The following is a 22,045-nucleotide window of genomic DNA, read 5'->3' as shown; positions in this document are numbered from 1 at the left end:
ACATTTAGAAGCAATTCAAGTGTAATCGACCAGTTTCTGTTGTCCCATTTCCACCGTAACGGCGCTGGATCTCGTGCCGGAGATGACTCGCGTTCGGCGGGGGAACTGATAACTTCAGACCGCCGCCTGCGTTTCACTCGTAGCCGAAAAATGCCGTGACTCCATAACCTGTCCATAAATAATAAATTCTGAGAACATATTTTAACATTCTAATTTATATTCTGTATTCAGAATATAGCATTCAGTATTTATTTTATCATTTTGAATAAAATCATACAATTTTATGCAATTCTCATCAGGCGTTTCCATCAAGACCGATGCCGTGACTCACATCATGCCCCTCTATGATGCTTTGCATAAAATTAAGCGATATACAGAACAATAATGAATTTTTAGAGAAAATAAAATGCACATAAACCTGTTTTTTACCGAAGACATGCACCAATTTGACAGAGCTGCTCCTGAAGAGGGCGCTAAAAGCCTGCGATAAATAACTCAACACCTGGGTTATTACATCTGACCCAGGGTCTGGTTAACACAAAAACTACCCAAACACTGGAAAAAAAAAAAAAAAATGACCCAAAAGGCTCATCCCAGCACTTTTTTTTTTTTTTTTTTTTTTTGAGTGCTGGTTACCTTACACTTTTGAGTTCATTGAAATTAAAAATTTGAGTTAATACAATAAAGGCGATTAGTTTAATCAACAGAAACTCAAAATATTGTGTTACCTGAACCACATTAATTATTGAAGTTGATTTTACAAAAGAAATAACAAATAAAAAGTGTATCAAAATTTCCTAGATTTTTAGCAATTTTAATACGTTTTCTACACAATTTTAAAGGTGTTGGAAATGTCCAGGTTTTTGATCATTGTAAAGATTCACTCATGCACTGTTGCTTGCGCATCATTGATTAAAAAAAAAGACAAACACAATAATTCCACAGAAAATGTTGTTTAATCTACGCTTAAGCTAAATAAAGATCTAGATAAAGATTGTCACATCTTCACAGCACAAACAAACGGGCACAAAAGTCAAATATGTCCGAAGAAGAAACAAGGAAAGAAAGAAAGAAAGAAAGAAAGAAAGCAAGCGCACACAAACAGAAAATCAAAATAAATTACCAAAGAATTTCAAGCAAATTCAAAATCAAACAGATTGTCATCTACATTCACTAAAAGACTCACAACGAAGCTTTTGTTTCCTATAAAATGTTTTTTGTTTATCAAAAAATTATATTACATCTAATGGCACTTCTACAAAGTCTATTAAAAAGTCTCAACTTAGTATCATCTTTCATTTTACAAGTCAAAATTCTGAGATACAGTAAAATTCTGCACAAGAAACAAACCAATAAATATTACTTATGATTATACAATTTCACAGTCTGAACCTTAGAAGACAATAATCCAGTATTAATGTACATATACAGACACACACCTGTCATCTTTAAATCATTATTACCGTCACTGAAAATCTGACAGTAAAGTAGTGTGATATGTGTTTACAAACAGACCGAATCGTTCTCGGTTCTCACGGTCCATAAGTTATTATTGCATTCGTGTATTGGCTGAATGTTGCTTAATCAAAATAAAGAGAAAAGAGTATAAAAACATTCACTGAAATCAGCTAAAACACCAGCATGTGAAATCTTCTGTTAAGGATTTACTTGCTCACAAACTCCAGTGTATCAATTATTTTGCACAAAACTGAAAATACAAACAAACAAAAGTAGATTTGTCCAAGAACACCGATCACAATAAAGGATCGAGAGTGAACTAATGAAGCACGTCCCTCGACAGAATGAGATGCACGGCTGCTTTAATATGTATGAAATATCATTTTCAGGTAGATTATTAGTCTTCAGGTCATTCAGATGTTTGTGCTTGTGAACCAAACCGTTCTTTCCCTCAGAAACGAGGACAGCGATTTCAATGTCAGGCTGCAAGTGTGAAAAACTGCAGAGAGTTCAGTCATACTATATTCTAGACGAAATGAGACAAGGATCTGATAAATAAAATACATATTTACAATAAATACACAGTTAGAAATAGCAGCCTACAGTATATGAGTGTTGTATCTATCACAGAAGTGCTTGATAGTCAAACTTCATTCGATAAGCATGATGAAATCAGGTACTCACATACAGCAACTGATCGATTATCCCAATATTAGAGAGCAAATATCAGCACAATCATCTTCTATGCTTTAAAATGTCAAGTCTAGAGTAAACCCTGAACCAAAAAACAAACTAATAAATAACTAATCAAGTTTATCAGGACCGATGAAACGTACAGCATAACGTGGATTTCTTTTTTAGTGCTAGTTATAGTTTCTACATAAACATTCTGTCCGAGTGAAGCGTTCAAGAAAACACGGCCTCACGTCCATTCGGTCAGCAGTGGTTCAACCATACGTCCGTTTGCAGAGATACAGAACAAATCAAAACAAAGTAGATGTTAGTGAAATAAAGATGTTTAGTATAAACTCAGCTAGTCCTTCATTCCTACTAAACTCAAGACGCTGTGGGTTGATTCGGTCTTCTTTTACTAAATTATCAAAGAAAAATGACGTAATTCTGGCAAGTAAACGTCACTTTAAATGTTGGCAAGTGCAGAACCTTCAGTGACGAAGCCCTTCAGGACACAAAAAGCGCACAAAAACAAACTGTAACAGCTTATATAAATAAAATCTGCCTGTGTGTGCTTCAGGTGTGTGTGAGATTATGCACAAATCAATGAAATCATCAACCATACAGTACATCTTCTAATAATAAATTACATCAGATATGAAACCAAATCTTCTGGACGGAGCTGCAGAACTGTTTTATCAGTGCATTGCATGTGTGTGTATATATATATATAATATGCATGTGTGTTTGTGTGTGTATATCTATATATATATGAGATGTCAAAGTCCCAAGTGCACCAAATTGTTGATTGCTGGAGACACAATTGTGTCAATAAACACATTTTCTGCCAATTGCAAAATACTGGATACTATTATTACGATTATTATTACTGATAACAGCCCGCATTCAACCTGTTCATGAAAGCTCCATCGCGAGCTTCGGTTATCCGATAGCCAGCGTTTTGACGAGGCCGCAGTGAAACTTGCGTATGTGGCGGTACAGATCTCCCGACTGCGTGAAGCGTCGCTCGCACCACTTGCAGGCGTGCGGTTTCTCCCGCGTGTGCACCACGGCGTGCCGGCTCAAGTTGTGCGAGTACTGGAAGCTCTTCCCGCACTGGCCGCAGGTGTACGGCTTCTCGCCGGAGTGCGTGCGCTCGTGCCGCTTGAGCGTGTACATGCAGGAGAAGGTCTTGCCGCACTGCGAGCAGGTGGGGACGGATCCATCGGGCGAGAGCTTGGCGCGCACGCCGTCCTTCTCCCGGAAATGTGAGCTGAGGTGCAGCTGCAGCACGTGCGGGCTCGGGAAAACCTTGCTGCAGAGCGGACACACGCAGACTTGTCGCCCGCCCGGCGGGAGGAGAACCCCGCTGGAGGTGGAGATGTCCGAGGACGCCAGGTCGTCCTCGTCCTCGCCCTCGCTGTCTCCGAGCTGGCGCTCCGAACGCACACGCAACTCCTCCTCCACTTCCATCAGATCGTCCTCCGGAGGGAGCAGGGCAGCGGCGGCCTTGTTTCCGGGGAAAAGTTCAGCGAACCCTGTCACCACAGAGCTCCTGGCGCTATTCCCAAAGCGCTGGCTCTCCGGGCTCACCGGATCACCGTCCTCCTGCTCTGACAGCAAGTCATGTTCGTCTTTAACAAGTGGCTCGGTGCCCTGCTGCTGGCTGTCGAGGGCCAGCTGTCCCGAGACGTAGGAGGGGTGGAAGGCGTCTCGGCTCGACAGAGGCTTGAAAGACAAATCCAGCGCGCAGTCCGTGTCATCCGACGCCCGGGACCTCTGGGAACTACTGACATCGGCTTTTGTTTTTCCAGCTGTTCGGACACAGGCCTCGGCCTCTGCTGACACATAATTGACACCTACAAGGTCCGGGTGACCGTTCGCCTTCTGCCCGTCGCAATCTGCGCGCGCGTCCTCCTGAAGCGCGGCCCCGTCGCACGCCTCCTTATCCTTCAACTTTCCCTTGCACACTTTGACGATGTCGTACATGTGCAGGTAGCTGGCGGCGGCCAGGACGTCCTCCACGGGCAGATTGCTGAACTCCAGTTTCCCCTCATACATAAATTCAAGCAGCGAGCCGAAAGCCGGCGCCGTCACAATGTCACTGTTCAAATGCACAACGTCCCTTTTGTCCAGCTGGTCCCTGTAGAAGAGGTGGAAGTACATGCTGCAGGAGGCCAGCACGGCTCGGTGCGCTTTGAATCGCGTCTCCCCGACCAGCACGGTGCAGTCGCAGAGGAAACCTTGCCGTCTCTGCTGACTCAGGCACTGCAGTAACTGGCGGCTATGGTCTGGGAACTCCATTCTTATGCCCGGGGAACCTGCCGGAAAACAGGAAAAACTGGATGTTAAATAAACGCTGGGTAGCCATTCACTTAACGACGCATCTACAGGCCGCTGGAGACGAACAAAAGTACACCCGAGCGTTAGAAACGCACAACTTGCGAGCTGCTTTTGCTTTTAAGCACATCAAATGTTTCAGTCAACAAAAGTCTGTTTCCAAGTTGAAAGAAAAATCTAATTCAACATACAAGAACACACATTAAAACCTAGTTGTGCTGAACATCAGCTGTCAAGATGGTAAAGCAACCTGTTAAACTATTGCCAGCATCAACATACCCTCTTCTGTATCAGCGCTCAGACAAGTTCAGTTTGAGCTTCCCATCAAACAGCAGCAGTGAATGAATCCAGTCATGCGCAGACAACACCTCACATCTCCAAACAGCAGGAAAACACAGCTAAAACATGACGAACACCATCAACTAAGAGAAAGGAACCGTTCCGAGAGTGAACGCTGCCGATCGACCGTCCATGTGAGCGGAAAGAAAGAGCGTGTGTGTGTGTGTGAGATCTGGTAGAGTCAGCTGCTCTGACATCAGCCTCAAATCTCCAGCTGTGTCTTTATGCCATATGTTCCTCTGAGGAACCTCAAACTTCTCTGACTTTATGCGTTCTAACGCGTTATAATTATATGATCCAGACAGACAGACGCGTGCGTCGCACTGATATTAAAGTTTCTCTGAAGCTTGAACGAGCTCGTGACAGGACACTTTTGTTTTAAAACCAACTGGAGTAAAGCGCTCGAGCAGGACAGCGGCGCATTCGGTATTACGCATAACTTTTACGCGTCTTCTTTAATCATCGCCAACACATTTTATAAGGCGATGTCTCTCGGATTTTACATGATAAACTCCGATCTCGTGAGGAGCGGCAGCGGAACTCGCGGGTCAAACGCGCCGCGCGCTGATACAATGTGTCACATTCAGCTGCGTGTAAGTCCACATCAAAGCTCATACTCACCGTCGTGTCCTCAGATGGACCCGCGTGCGCTCATGGTGTGAGTCCAGATGTTGTTGGAGTCTCCGTTTCTATTCCTCAGCGCGATTCGTGTCTGGTGCGCATGAAGCACTCTGCGCTGCGCGTGTGTTTGTGTGTGTGTGTGTGTGTGTGTCAAGCAGGTTGTTAATGGTCCAGTCTCGCGATAACACCAGTGTACTGTACTTCAGGACAAACTCACACTGGGGCAGTAAGTAGCAGTGTTCGCTTAAGACAGCTGTGCTACTCATTCTACATTTATAGAATGTTATGTTAAAAACAACCCAAGTTGGGTTGAAAATGGACAAACCCAAGAGTTGAGTTGATTTAATCCAGCAGTTGGGTTAAATGTTTGACCAACCTGCAGTTTTATTTAAATCAACTATTGTTTAAAAATGACTATATGTCTGGCTTAAAATGAACCCAAAATATGTTGGAAATTAAAAATCAGACACATAATTACTAGAGGAAACAATAATAATAAAAAGGTGGACATTTATTAATAAGTGGTTTAATAAATGTTCATTTTTCATTATTATTCATTAAACTTATTAATAAATGTTCATTTCCAACATATTTTGGGTTCATTTTAAGCAAGAAATACGGTCATTTTAAACAGTTGAGTTAAATAAAAACTACCCAGCAGGTTGAACAAACAATTAACCCAACCACTGGGCTAAAACAACCCAATCGCTGGGTTAAAACAACCCAATTGCTGGATCAAAACAGCCCAATTACTGGGTCAAAACAACCCAATCACAGGGTTAAAACAACCTAATCGCTGGGTCAAAACAACTCAATCATTAGGTTAAAACAACCCAATCACAGGGTTAAAACAACCTAATCGCTGGGTCAAAACAACTCAATCATTAGGTTAAAACAACCCAATCACAGGGTTAAAACAACCTAATCGCTGGGTCAAAACAACTCAATCATTAGGTTAAAACAACCCAATCACAGGGTTAAAACAACCTAATTGCTGGATCAAAACAGCCCAATTACTGGGTCAAAACAACCCAATCACAGGGTTAAAACAACCTAATCGCTGGGTCAAAACAACTCAATCATTAGGTTAAAACAACCCAATCACAGGGTTAAAACAACCTAATTGCTGGATCAAAACAGCCCAATTACTGGGTCAAAACAACCCAATCACAGGGTTAAAACAACCTAATCGCTGGGTCAAAACAACTCAATCATTAGGTTAAAACAACCCAATCACAGGGTTAAAACAACCTAATCGCTGGGTCAAAACAACTCAATCATTAGGTTAAAACAACCTAATCACTGGGTTAAAACAACCCAATTGCTGAATCAAAACAGCCCAATTATTGGGTCAAAACAACTCAATCATTAGGTTAAAACAACCCAACCACTGGGTTAAAACAACCCAACCACTGGGTTAAAACAACCCAATCACTGGGTTAAAACAACTCAATCGCTGGATCAAAACAACCCAACTGCTGGGTTTGTCCATTTTCAACCCGGCTTGGGTTTATGGGTTTAAAAAAGTCATTTAAACCTTGAAGTTGTGAGTTTTCATTAAATAGCTTAATAAATTGTTTTAAATATGACACAGTGCAGGTGCATTTTTTCAAACAAGATTGCTTAGATTAGAACAAAAGCTGAAAATAAGAGACATTTGCAAATACAAAGTGAGGTGAAGAGGAACTTAATGTAAAGAGCACAAATATAACTCTTTACCCTTTCTGTGGAAAATGAAGTGTTTTCTGGAGAGGGCTTTAGATGGTTGAGCTGCTAAAGTTATTTTTAAGATTCCAGATTGCGACTGTCCTCACAAACCCGTCCAGCCTAAATGCATTCCACTCTTTCAATACATTTAAGTGTATAATTAGAGGCCTTTTGAGAAGCTGCCCCCTCCTTCTGTGTTCATTGTTGAAGCACTGATTTGTTGTGTGCTGAGAGAGAGTTTGCTGGGATCTAATCGAAGCTAATCCTGCTCTGAGCTGGAATGTCTTGGCACTGACTCGCCCTCTAGTCTTACTAATTTCACCCAAGTTACTCTGGTCTGTAGTGTGTAGGGTGGGCGAGCTTTCATCTAAAGTACATTAAATGCACGACAAGAATGTTTTCTGAAGTCACTGGTTTCCTATTGGTGCATGTTAGGTTTTTCCACTAATAAGTCACGCATACAGTCGGGTCAAAAGTCTAAGACCAAGTTTGGAAATATGGGATTTTTTTTTTTCCATTTAAAATATTATATAAATAATATATGAATAAATAATGATCCTTTGTAACTTTGTTTTGCAGCACGAAATGAATTCAATTTAAAGCATCTGCTAAATGAATACATGCAAATGTAATTGCACATGCAGACATCAGAAGCATGCGGCAGAAATGTGGGTAGTGGGTACGGAAAGTATTCAGACCCCCTTAAATTTTTCACTCTTTGTTATATTGCAACCATTTGCTAAAATCATTTAAGTTCATTTTTTTTCCTCATTAATGTACACACAGCACCACAACGACTCTAAGCACACAGCTAAAATAACGAAGGAGTGGCTTCACAACAACTCCGTGACTGTTCTTGAATGGCCCAGCCAGAGCCGTGACTTAAACCCAATTGAGCATCTCTGGAGAGCCCTAAAAATGGCTTTCCACCAACGTTTACCATCCAACCTGACAGAACTGGAGAGGATCTGCAAGGAGGATTGGCAGAGGATCCCCAAATCCAGGTGTGAAAAACTTGTTGCATCTTTCCCAAAAAGACTCATGGCTGTATTAGATCAAAAGGGTGCTTCTGCTAAATACTGAGCAAAGGGTCTGAATACTTAGGACCATGTGATATTTCAGTTTTTCTTTTATAATAAATCTGCAAAAATGTCGACAATTCTGTGTTTTTCTGTCAATATGGGGTGCTGTGTGTACATTAATGAGGAAAAAACTTAAATGATTTTAGCAAATGGCTGCAATATAACAAAGAGTGAAAAATTGAAGGGGGTCTGAATACTTTCCGTACCCACTGTATATGCAGCAGAACAGCATAGTTCCAGGGCTATTTCTAGATCTTCTATATGAACACTCAGAGCGTTGTTGATCCTTTAGGCGCAGCGCAGACGTGAACACAGAGTTGCAGCTGCTGAGCTCATGCCCTCTGCAACTGTTCAGGTCACCTTTTGCTCAAGCTCCAGCTGTCGAACGCTTTGAAAGGGCCATTTGAAGCTTCTCTAAAGGGCTGGTTAAGCAGGCTGTTCTTTACAATGCTCTGAGGTTAGGATTTCTCCTGTACTAGTTAATGTGTAGATCTGGCTATAGAGGGGGCTGCTCTTTCACACTGGAGACGGAAAACCATCTATTATATTGGCAACACTTTACAATATTCACTCTAAAAAATGCTGGGTTAAAAACAACCCAATCGCAGGGTTAAAACAACCCATTTTCTTGGTTAAAACAACCCAATCGCTGGGTTAAATTTAACCCATTCGCTGGGTTAAAACAATCCATTCACTGGGTTGAAACAACCCAATCGCTGGGTTAAAACAACCCATTCGCTGGGTTAAAACAATCCATTCACTGGGTTGAAACAACCCAATCGCTGGGTTAAAACAACCCATTCGCTGGGTTAAATCAACCCATTCGCTGGGTTAAATCAACCTATCCACTGGGTTAAAATAATCCATTCGCTGGGTTAAAACAAACCAATCGCTGGGTTAAATCAACCCATCTGCTGGGTTAAAATAATCCATTCATTGGGTTAAAACAACTCAATCGCTGGGTTAAATTATCCCATTTGCTGGGTTAAAACAACCCAGTCAGAAGGTTAAATCAACCCATCTGCTGGGTTAAAACAATCCATTCACTGGGTTAAAACAACCCAATCGCTGGGTTAAAACAATCCATTCACTGGGTTGAAACAACCCAATCGCTGGGTTAAAACAATCCATTCACTGGGTTGAAACAACCCAATCGCTGGGTTAAATCAACCCATTCGCTGGGTTAAATCAACCTATCCACTGGGTTAAAATAGTCCATTCGCTGGGTTAAAACAACCCATTCGCTGGGTTAAATCAACCCATTCGCTGGGTTAAATCAACCTATCCACTGGGTTAAAATAGTCCATTCGCTGGGTTAAATTAACCTATTTGCTGGGTTAAAACAACCCAGTCGGAGGGTTAAATCATCTCAATCACTGGGTTAAATCAACCCATCCGGTGGGTTAAAATAATCCAATCACCTGGGTTAAAACAAACCAATCGCTGGGTTAAATCAACCCATCTGCTGGGTTAAAATAATCCATTCATTGGGTTAAAACAACTCAATCGCTGGGTTAAATTATCCCATTTGCTGGGTTAAAACAACCCAGTCAGAAGGTTAAATCAACCCATCTGCTGGGTTAAAACAATCCATTCACTGGGTTGAAACAACCCAATCGCTGGGTTAAAACAACCCATTCGCTGGGTTAAATCAACCCATTCGCTGGGTTAAATCAACCTATCCACTGGGTTAAAATAATCCATTCGCTGGGTTAAATTAACCTATTTGCTGGGTTAAAACAACCCAGTCGGGGGTTAAAACAACCCATTCTCTGGGTTAAAACAACCCAGTCGGAGGGTTAAATCATCTCAATCACTGGGTTAAATCAACCCATCCGGTGGGTTAAAATAATCCAATCACCTGGGTTAAAACAAACCAATCGCTGGGTTAAATCAACCCATCTGCTGGGTTAAAATAATCCATTCATTGGGTTAAAACAACTCAATCGCTGGGTTAAATTATCCCATTTGCTGGGTTAAAACAACCCAGTCAGAAGGTTAAATCAACCCATCTGCTGGGTTAAAACAATCCATTCACTGGGTTGAAACAACCCAATCGCTGGGTTAAAACAACCCATTCGCTGGGTTAAATCAACCCATTCGCTGGGTTAAATCAACCTATCCACTGGGTTAAAATAATCCATTCGCTGGGTTAAATTAACCTATTTGCTGGGTTAAAACAACCCAGTCGGGGGTTAAAACAACCCATTCTCTGGGTTAAAACAACCCAGTCGGAGGGTTAAATCATCTCAATCACTGGGTTAAATCAACCCATCCGCTGGGTTAAAATAATCCAATCGCTGGGTTAAAACAATCCATTCACTGGGTTGAAACAACCCAATCGCTGGGTTAAAACAATCCATTCACTGGGTTGAAACAACCCAATCGCTGGGTTAAATCAACCCATTCGCTGGGTTAAATCAACCTATCCACTGGGTTAAAATAGTCCATTCGCTGGGTTAAAACAACCCATTCGCTGGGTTAAATCAACCCATTCGCTGGGTTAAATCAACCTATCCACTGGGTTAAAATAGTCCATTCGCTGGGTTAAATTAACCTATTTGCTGGGTTAAAACAACCCAGTCGGAGGGTTAAATCATCTCAATCACTGGGTTAAATCAACCCATCCGGTGGGTTAAAATAATCCAATCACCTGGGTTAAAACAAACCAATCGCTGGGTTAAATCAACCCATCTGCTGGGTTAAAATAATCCATTCATTGGGTTAAAACAACTCAATCGCTGGGTTAAATTATCCCATTTGCTGGGTTAAAACAACCCAGTCAGAAGGTTAAATCAACCCATCTGCTGGGTTAAAACAATCCATTCACTGGGTTGAAACAACCCAATCGCTGGGTTAAAACAACCCATTCGCTGGGTTAAATCAACCCATTCGCTGGGTTAAATCAACCTATCCACTGGGTTAAAATAATCCATTCGCTGGGTTAAATTAACCTATTTGCTGGGTTAAAACAACCCAGTCGGGGGTTAAAACAACCCATTCTCTGGGTTAAAACAACCCAGTCGGAGGGTTAAATCATCTCAATCACTGGGTTAAATCAACCCATCCGGTGGGTTAAAATAATCCAATCACCTGGGTTAAAACAAACCAATCGCTGGGTTAAATCAACCCATCTGCTGGGTTAAAATAATCCATTCATTGGGTTAAAACAACTCAATCGCTGGGTTAAATTATCCCATTTGCTGGGTTAAAACAACCCAGTCAGAAGGTTAAATCAACCCATCTGCTGGGTTAAAACAATCCATTCACTGGGTTGAAACAACCCAATCGCTGGGTTAAAACAACCCATTCGCTGGGTTAAATCAACCCATTCGCTGGGTTAAATCAACCTATCCACTGGGTTAAAATAATCCATTCGCTGGGTTAAATTAACCTATTTGCTGGGTTAAAACAACCCAGTCGGGGGTTAAAACAACCCATTCTCTGGGTTAAAACAACCCAGTCGGAGGGTTAAATCATCTCAATCACTGGGTTAAATCAACCCATCCGCTGGGTTAAAATAATCCAATCGCTGGGTTAAAACAAACCAATCGCTGGGTTAAATCAACCCATCTGCTGGGTTAAAATAATCCATTCATTGGGTTAAAACAACTCAATCGCTGGGTTAAATTATCCCATTTGCTGGGTTAAAACAACCCAGTCAGAAGGTTAAATCAACCCATCTGCTGGGTTAAAACAATCCATTCACTGGGTTGAAACAACCCAATCGCTGGGTTAAAACAACCCATTCGCTGGGTTAAATCAACCCATTCGCTGGGTTAAATCAACCTATCCACTGGGTTAAAATAATCCATTCGCTGGGTTAAATTAACCTATTTGCTGGGTTAAAACAACCCAGTCGGAGGGTTAAATCATCTCAATCACTGGGTTAAATCAACCCATCCGCTGGGTTAAAATAATCCAATCGCTGGGTTAAAACAAACCAATCGCTGGGTTAAATCAACCCATCTGCTGGGTTAAAATAATCCATTCATTGGGTTAAAACAACTCAATCGCTGGGTTAAATTATCCCATTTTCTGGGTTAAAACAACCCAGTCAGAAGGTTAAATCAACCCATCTGCTGGGTTAAAACAATCCATTCGCTGGGTTAAAACAACCCAATCGCTGGGTTAAATCAACCCAATTGCTGGGTTAAATTATCCCATTTGCTGGGTTAAAATGACCCAGTCGGAGGGTTAAATCATCCCAATCATTGGGTTAAATCAACCCATCTGCTGGGTTAAAATAATCCAATTGCTGGGTTAAAACAACCCAATCGCTGGGTTAAATTTATCCCATTTGCTGGGTTAAAACAACCGAGTCGGAGGGTTAAATCAACCCATCCGCTGGGTTAAAATAATCCATTCACTGGGTTAAAACAACACATTCGCTGGGTTAAATCATCACAAAGACTGGGTTAAATCAATCCATTCGCTGGGTTAAAACAACCCAGTCGCTGGATTAAATTATCCCAATCACTGGGTTCAATCAATCTAATCACTGGGTTTGTCCATTTTCAACCCAACTTGGGTTGTTTTTAACCCATTATTTTTTATAGTGTATGTCACATTTGTTAATGCATTAGCTCTATATTTTTTGAAGTATTCATTAATCTTTGTTAATGTTATGTTTGTGCATGACTAGTACAACTTTTGATTTTAATAATGTATTAGTAAAGGTTGCAAGGTTAATAAATGTTGTTATTCATTAACTAATGTTAAGCTTATTGTAAAGTGTTACTAATCTAACTGATATTATCTGCTCATATATGTAAATCACAGATGGGATCTCTGTAATAACTCACTGTTCTGGGATAGTGTGTCTAAATGATTGTGTTTAATGAAATGCTTCTGAATCCACAGTAAATGGAGCCGTTTTGTCTGTTGGGACATCAGTGATTCTTCTGAAGACAAACATGTAAATGCGTCTGTAAGCAGGAATGTCGGGCCCCTGCGTTTCATTCACTCGTCCGGTTGTAGTTTGTGGACGCAGTGTTTACGGGTCAGACAATGCAGTGGTTGTGCAGCATGGGATGGGAGCGTCTGAGAGCGGCTCAGAGTTTCTCACAGGACCGAGAGCGAGAGAACTTCCTGCAGGCTCGTTTCTTTCTGTCCGTTCTCATCAATGGCATTCCGACCCGAGCCTCTCTTCCCCCGGACAGACAAAAGCATCACATTCCTCTGCTGTCCTCTGGCCCAGCCCATTCACACACACACACACACACACACACACACACACACACACACACACACACACACACACACACACACACACACACACACACACACACACACACACACACACACACACATCCCAGCTCTGGATAGCCACAGGGAATTTATCCAGAGATCGTCTGGGATGCAGGAGCTCCTTAGAGGAATTGATAATCTAAGAATGAAAATCTGTCACACTTTCTTTCCTCTGTGGAACAAAACACACACAAAAAAATCTACAAATTTAGCTATTAAGAATCACACTGTTAGGCTCCAGAAACTCATTGTAGTGTTCATTTAAAACATTGAAACATCTCGTGTCATTATGTTTTTAAGACTGTACGTCTAGATGATATGGAGCCTTAAAAACAGACAGACAAACGATTGTTTTTAATAGATTTAGAGCAGTATGGAGTGAATTAGAGTGAAGGAATGAAATCTTAGCAAGTTTGAAGAGCAACAGAAGTGAAATCATAATATTGCTATAATCTGATATTTTAATACTTTTAAAGCTGCAGTCCGTAACTTTTTTGGGTCGAAAATGATCCAAAATCAATTTTTGAGCAAATACATAATCCGCCAGTGTTCAAAACGATCTCCTTACCTTAGCCTGATTCACAACGGTAAGTTTGTAATAATGTTTTATAATAAAATCGGTACTGGTGGGTTTCTGCGGGAAATTGAAGTACAGTATCCACACCGGTGCGGTCACTGACAGCAAACATTAGATTCATCCGCGCTGAGCAGCCGTGCTGATGCACAACCCACATACAGATGATAATTCTGCAAATAACCGAAATTGCAGGTTTCAAACAGAGAGGGCGATATATATATATATATATATATATATATATATATATATATATATATATATATATTTAATTCAAAGGTCTTTATTGCCATGATTGTGTTTTCAAATATTGCCAAAGTTTATACACAAAAACAAGTAATGACAAAAAAAGAAATATACAACATGACAAATAACAATAAAAATGTATTACAATAAGGTGGTAGGTAATTAATAAAAATAAATCAATAACAAATATATATTATAAAATAGACATTTATCACGTCATTATTGAGAACAAAAATACTGTAATAAAAAATGGAATTTAAAAAAAACATAACTATAAGAATATAATGCTATAAATATATACAAACATATGCAATATAAATAATAATATATATATGCAAATAATAATATATATATATATATATGCAAAACATATATTATTCATAATGTCTTGATAAATATCTATCTAATTATTGTATAAGAAATATACACTATAATATAACAAATAACAATAAAAATGTATTACAATAAGGTAAGTAATGAATAACAATAAAGAATAAATATATATAATATCAAATAGACATTTATCAAGACATAAAAAATAAAAAATAAACATTTGAATTCAATAAAAACAGTTTGTCTATAACTATAAGAAAAAAATGCATATATATATATATATATATATATATATATATATATATATATATATATATATATATATATATATATATATATATATATATATATATCATGACATTATGAGGAAAAAGTACTATAATATTAAAAATAAAAAAATTTGAATTCAATAAAAACATTATAGTTTGTCTTTATAAGAAAAAATACTATATACTATTATACTATACTATGTAAATACTATTATATTATTTTTATATCAGTAATATTACTTATAATATTAGTTATATACATAATATTTTATATATATAATCTATATATAATATATATCTCTCATAATCAACTATTAAACGAATGAATGAATAAATGATGGAATAAACAAATAAACAAGCATGTAAATGTCATTTTGGAGTGTATATTCTCTGTATGACTCTGATAATGTCTCTCGTGTTCAGTGTTGCAGTGCAGTGATCCGGCGGGCTCTAGGACCCGCGCGCTGCTCTCTCCGGAGTCTCTCTGCAGACTGGAGTCTCGCGCTGTGGGGAGGTGTAGTGGAGGAGAGGCGAGGCGAGGACACGCTCGTGCTCATCAAAACACTTTTACCTGTTTTCCGCGGGATTAAAGTAGCAGCCGAAGCAGCGAGCGATGCGCCGGAGCCCTCAGTGATACCTGTTTCGGTAAAGTCTCTCTCCATTCAGTTTGATGTGATGATTGTCGGGACAGGGTGTCTCTGGCTGTTCAATAGGATGCGGTTATTTCTCTCTCAGAGGCCTAAAATAAAAGACTGTAAGTCTCACATTAAACGGGGCGAATGAAAGTCCAGATTTAGCTGCTGGTTAAAGCTGTATCCTCCAGTGCAGGAGCGTCTTTATTCATCTGTCAGTTGTTACTTTGTGTCACTTTAAGCGCGTACACGCGCAGGCCCGGCGCTACAACGTTGCAGTATTCGAATGTTACTATGTTTCTCTTTATTCTCCATGCATTCCAATGTCTCTAGGCGACAGTCCTGCTGTGTTTACAAGCGACATGTGCTGAACAGACTGAGAGACAGTAGGAGAAGATCTGTCTGTCTGTTTCTCTGTCTTCCTGTTAATGATTTATCAGTGTAATCTCAGGTGATTGGGGTTTTTGTCTGGTACAGTGTTTACAGTAACAAAGAAGAATCATGTTGTTTGGACGTGGAAATGTGATAAAGTCGTCTGCCATGAGTATCAGTACAGGGATATTAATTATTTTAAGTGTATCTGTTTGGATGTACTGTCAAAATGTCACATGACTGAAGGTGCTGTCAGGGAAATGAGTTCTGTGCTGTGTGACGACGGGTCTGGTTTACTTCAGGCTTGTTTAGTCTTTGGTTCTTGGTTGTTTTTGATGATTAAATCTGGACTACAGTACAGTCAAACTTTAGACACACCTACTCGATCTACTTTCGACATGCTTTTCAGATTTTAGAATTATAGTGAAGTTACTCAATCTCTGACATCACACAAATGAAAGTATTGGAATGATCACAACATGAGCTTTTGGACATTCATCAACTTTCATGATGATGCTCTGAACTTTTCCTTCGCTTTCCACTTTAAATAGTACAAATATATATACACACACACACTAATATGTATATATATATATATGTATATATACATATATATATCTTTAAAAAAAAAAATATATATATATATATACGTGTATATACACACACACTGCTGTTCAAAACTTTGGGATCACTAAGATTTTTAATGTTTTTGAGTCTCCTCTGCTCACCAAGACTGCATTTATTTACATATCATTACTCCAGTCTCACAGTGTCACATGATCCTTCAGAAATCATTATAATATGATGATTATAAATGTCTTTACTGTCATTTTGGATCAATTTAATGCATCCTTACTAAACAAAACTGTTCATTTATTTCCCAAAAAAAAAAAAAAAAAAAATCTTACTGACCCCAAACTTTTGAACCGAAGTGTATATATAAATGTTTGTACATACTTAGATATGATCGTTTTTCATTATATATGCACCGATATAAAAATTTTGGCCGATACCGATAACCGATAATTCTTTGTATTTGAAAGCCGATAACCGATATTTTGGCCTATAAATCTAAATCCAAATTAGTATATAATTTGTGAGAGGCTGATTGCAAAAACAAAAGTCTCACATTAAAAGCCATGTCCAAACACTATGAATGTTCTCATTATAATTGCCTATCTGACAGACTTGTGCTATATTTTCCTTTTTGAAGTGATTTTTCAATCATATTTCAAGCAATTCGAAAGCGTCTCAGCTGAAGGAAACAATTTATCGGCTTTAATATATCGGGCCGATAACATTAAAACTGAACATATATCGTCCGATACCGATATAGTAGCCGATATATCACGCATCCCTAATATAATCATAATATATTTCTATATAGCACACGAAATTGAGGCCTAGACCTCATCGCATGCAACCACTAGACTCTCCTCTGACATGTGTCGTGTGGGCGGATGAGGGATGAAGCTGCTTGAAGATGCTGAGGGAGTGTTTTACATTCCTCTGCGGGATGACTCTGAGTTCCTTTGGGTCTCGCTGACGCAAATGTGCCACCAGTAACATGCAGAATGTCAAGAATGCAGAAACTCAGACACAGTCGAGCGTATTGTGCACTAGTGGTCGCGGATGAGTTGGACTCGCCTGAAATCAGTCTCTGACGCAAAAATCCCATCATATGACTGTCCTTGCCTCCCTGATTGGAGAGAGATTGCACTTCTACTCCAGATCCGGTGAACTTTACAGTGAAGGCAGAACAGTTTGAAGTAAACTCGGGACACAAGCTCAGTGGTTTGGAGCTGCTTCTGTGCTTTATGAGTCTATAAATAATGTCTAATCCTCATCATATAACTGCCTGACCACATGCCTCTCATTTGCATTGAGTAGGACTTACAGACAGTACCAGAACTGTGAATGACTTTAAACAGGGTGTGGACTGAGAGTGAAGGGCCTCAGGCCCCTCAGATCATGTGACTTCTGAGCAGGTTATTGGGTTCGTTTTAGTCGGCCAATTCTGGCTGGATGCCATCCACTCCAGTATGTGTGGACCGCTGCAGTGAAAACTCACTGGTCATGTTGAAAAGCAGATGGGTTTCACCCACGGCCACAACCTACTACCTTCCGTCCTTATTTTGTGAACCAAACACTCAGATTAAGATGTAATATCAGTCTCTGGTATCTCCAGAATGTGTCTGTGAAGTTTCAGCTCAAAATCCCCCACAGATCATTTATTATAGCTTGTCAAATTTGCCTCTATTTCGGTGTGAGCAAAAACACGTCGATTTTGTGTGTGTCCCTTTAAATGCAAATGAGCTGCTGCTCCCCGCCCCCTTTCCAGAAGAGGGCGGAGCTTTAACAGCTCAACAACAACAAAGTGTCAACAACACTCTACTACAACAACTCTTCATCTTCTCTAAAGCAGCCCAACATGGCCCCGCCCCCTTTGTTGTGTGTTCTTGGGGGCGGGGTTTATGTAAATTTTAGGGTTAGTGATGTCACTAACCCAGGAAGAAGCTTGTTGTAGTCCCTACCAGCCGTTTGTTGTCGTCCTTAAAAAGCGATTTCTGTCAAGAAAATATCTCCTTTGCATTGAACTTTGAGCGTCGTAACTTTGCAGATGTTGTTTATGATCAAACAGCAACATTACACACTAACTAAAGATAAAAAAGTGAAATCGTAATCAACCACCCCTTTAAATGACAGATTTATTGCATGCATTAAATAAGGAAGATGTCACTAACAGGTTAAGTAAAGAAGATACAAAGAATATGCAATCTAGTGCATTCAAATGTTTAACAAAATGCTCCTCTCTAGAGTTTTTTCTTGCAAATGATCAAGTTTATGGTCATTAAATGTGACGTTAAGTGTTTTATTGACGTCTTTCCGCACTGATTGATCGATAACATGATTTATTTTAGTATCTTTCAACATTCCTTCTGATGTTCATTCATGTTTATTTGGTGCTGCATCTAGTAGTAAAGAGAAAGAGATGATCTGTCACACATTAAAAAGCGTCAAAACCACATTTATTGTTTGTATTTTGCTATAAAGTTGACAGAAAGCTTTGCATCACATCAGAAGTAATACAACTTAAAGCTTATTACTGAATGGCAGGTGTTTAGTGAAGTATTATTTTGAGGTTATCATTGAGAAGTCGATGGTTACCTGTTGTGGAAACAGACACTGACACAAGCAAAACTTGTCTTTGAAGAAATGCTAATTAAACCTCACTGTTTCAGCCGAAACTGGAAATTCATTTTCATACCATCACGCACACACGTCACTTCTTTACTGATTTCCTTTTGGTCCTTTTGTTTACTGTATATAAATGAGTTTCTGTGAAGCAGGCAGTCACTGGTCAACACATTTGTGTTTATTTATGATGCTGCCATCCTTTTAAAGTCGTCTTCCTTTCGCACAGGAAGTGGTGGCTTCTGCAGTGAATGTGATACTTTATCTCTGCGAAGAAAGTCTGACAGTCGAGCGCTGCAGATGTGCAGCATTTATTGTTGTGGATGGTGGATTGTAATAATTTGATTGCTGATTGACTCACCTTATTAAATGTGTCGAGGGGCTTTTATAAAGCACAGATTACCTTTATCTTGTGACAGTAATCTACATCTTGGCAATTCATTCTAAATATTATTAATAATACATTGAAATATTTATTGAGCATTACATATTGTTGTTGCTGAAGTTTCATATAAAGCAGTAAGTTGTGTGCTGGTTTTACTTACAGTGATTTACTATAGTAAATGGATGAATCCCTTAATTGTTTTAAGTTTAACATATTGTTAAACAAAGAAATTCATACAAAAGTTTGATCGGTAAGTTGTTTTTAATGTTTTTGAAGTCTCTTAGGCTCACCAAAGCTGCATTCGTCTGTTCAAAAATACAAACCCAATTCCAAAAAAGTTGGGACACTGTACAAATTGTGAATAAAAACAGAATGCATTGATGTGGAAGTTTCAAATTTCAATATTTTATTCAGAATACAACATAGATGACATATCAAATGTTTAAACTGAGAAAATGTATCATTTTAAGGGAAAAATAAGTTGATTTTAAATTTCATGGCATCAACAAATCTCAAAAAAGTTGGGACAAGGCCATGTTTCCCACTGTGTGGCATCCCCTCTTCTTTTTATAACAGTCTGCAAACGTCTGGGGACTGAGGAGACAAGTTGCTCAAGTTTAGGAACAGGAATGTTGTCCGATTCTTGTCTAATACAGGCTTCTAGTTGCTCTACTGTCTTAGGTCTTTTTTGTCGCATCTTCCTCTTTATGATGCACCAAATGTTTTCTATGGGTGAAAGATCTGGACTGCAGGCTGGCCATTTCAGTACCCGGATCCTTCTTCTACGCAGCCATGATGTTGTAATTGATGCAGTATGTGGTCTGGCATTGTCATGTTGGAAAATGCAAGGTCTTCCCTGAAAGAGACGACGTCTGGATGGGAGCATATGTTGTTCTAGAACTTGGATATACCTTTCAGCATTGATGGTGCCTTTCCAGATGTGTAAGCTGCCCATGCCACACGCACTCATGCAACCCCATACCATCAGAGATGCAGGCTTCTGAACTGAGCGCTGATAACAACTTGGGTTGTCCTTGTCCTCTTTAGTCCGGATGACATGGCGTCCCAGTTTTCCAAAAAGAACTTATTTTGATTCGTCTGACCACAGAACAGTTTTCCACTTTGCCACAGTCCACTTTAAATGAGCCTTGGCCCAGAGAAAACGCCTGCGCTTCTGGATCACGTTTAGATATGGCTTCTTCTTTGACCTATAGAGTTTTAGCCGGCAGCGGCGAATGGCACGGTGGATTGTGTTCACTGACAATGTTTTCTGGAAGTATTCCTGAGCCCATGTTGTGATTTCCATTACAGTAGCATTCCTGTATGTGATTTTATTTTTTATTTTTATTTAACCCTTATTTAACCAGGTAAAGACTCACTGAGATCAAAAATCTCTTTCACAGGAGTGACCTGGCCAAAATGGCAGCAATACAAATAGTTTCATCACAAGTTTACATCATACATACAGAATTAAAAAACACAGAATTAAAAACAATTACATTTCACTGCATCGTCTTCCATTTGCCGGATAACTGTTTTAAATTGATCTAAAGACAGCCAATTTTTAAAGTTCAGTTTCGATTGAAGGTGATTCCAATCAAACGGGGCTGCATACACAAAGGCTTTCTTACCAAATTCGGATTTAACAAATGGAACAAAGTAATTAAAACAATTTTGTGAACGTAGGAAATATTTCGTAACAGATTTCTGTTGAAGAATACAAGAAAGATATGAGGGGCAGCATCCCCAAGATGGCTTTGTAGATGATTAAGTACCAGTGTATTTTTCTCCTACTAGGCAAAGATGGCCAACCCACTCTACTGTACAAGGTGCAATGATGAGTTGAAGATTTACAATTAGATATAAATCTAAGAGCACCATGGTAAACAGCATCTAAAGAAGAGAGAAGATATAATGGAGCAAACTGGTACACTACATCGCCATAATCAAGTACAGATAAAAAAGTGGCAGAAACTAATTGCTTTCTTGCATCAAATGACATACAAAATTTGTTCCTAAAATAAAACCCAAGCTTAATTTTCAATTTTTTCTTCAGCTGTGTGATATGAGGACCAAAAGATAGAGCATCATCAACAATAATTCCAAGATATTTGTACACTTTTACTAATTCAATCTTGGTACCTTGTGTGGTCTGTAGAGAAATTAAATTACCTTCAAGTTTTTTTGAACCTGAGAATACCATGTACTTGGTTTTATCACTATTCAAAACAAGTTTTAAACTGGAGAACCGTGACTGAATAACATCAGAAGCAGACTGAAGTTTATACAGGGCTTGCTGCCCAGAAGAAGCACTACAGTACATAATCGTATCTGCGTAAAAATGAAAGTTAACATCTTGAATGTCATAATCGAGACTGTTTATATAAATAGTGAATAACAGAGGCCCCAGCACAGATCCTTGGGGAACACCTTTAACAGTCTCCAGTGAGTCGGATAAATTACATTCAATTTGTACACGTTGGGTTCTTCTACATAAATAATTTTTGAACCAGAGGATAACAGATCTTGATAGACCAACGCTTTTCAATCTATGCAGCAAAATTTCATGA

General features: G+C 39.3%; 2 protein-coding genes across 3 annotated transcripts in view; one reads left to right on the top strand and one right to left on the bottom strand.

Moving 5' to 3' along the window:
- Positions 1 to 944: 944 nt before the first annotated feature.
- Positions 945 to 5,556, bottom strand: zbtb42 (zinc finger and BTB domain containing 42). 2 transcript variants are annotated; one of them, XM_067367273.1, is made up of 2 exons: positions 5,431 to 5,556; positions 945 to 4,451 (listed from the first exon to the last, which is right to left on the bottom strand). In XM_067367273.1, exon 2 carries the CDS (start codon positions 4,432 to 4,434, stop codon positions 3,073 to 3,075), a length of 1,362 nt encoding a protein of 453 aa, XP_067223374.1. In that variant the 5' UTR covers positions 4,435 to 4,451; positions 5,431 to 5,556; the 3' UTR covers positions 945 to 3,072. The 2 variants fall into 2 exon arrangements, with proteins under 2 accessions (XP_067223374.1, XP_067223375.1); XM_067367274.1 differs by lacking the exon at positions 5,431 to 5,556 and adding an exon at positions 4,750 to 5,399.
- Positions 5,557 to 15,383: 9,827 nt separating this feature from the next.
- The window catches only part of akt1 (v-akt murine thymoma viral oncogene homolog 1), a 63,124-nt gene continuing 56,462 nt past the window's right edge, over positions 15,384 to 22,045 (top strand). Inside the window, exon 1 of the mRNA XM_067367245.1 lies at positions 15,384 to 15,536. The gene's annotated coding sequence lies outside the window, so the exon portion shown is untranslated. The remainder of the gene's footprint in view (positions 15,537 to 22,045) is intronic.

Source organism: Chanodichthys erythropterus, chromosome 18, assembly GCF_024489055.1.
Source record: "Chanodichthys erythropterus isolate Z2021 chromosome 18, ASM2448905v1, whole genome shotgun sequence".
Taxonomy (NCBI): Eukaryota; Metazoa; Chordata; class Actinopteri; order Cypriniformes; family Xenocyprididae; genus Chanodichthys; species Chanodichthys erythropterus.
This window is presented reverse-complemented; position numbering and strand designations above follow the sequence as displayed.

What these genes read in the sequence shown, in the direction of transcription:
- zbtb42 (XM_067367273.1), bottom strand. Translation starts at nt 4,434, where the DNA reads ATGGAGTTCCCAGACCATAGCCGCCAGTTACTGCAGTGCCTGAGTCAG.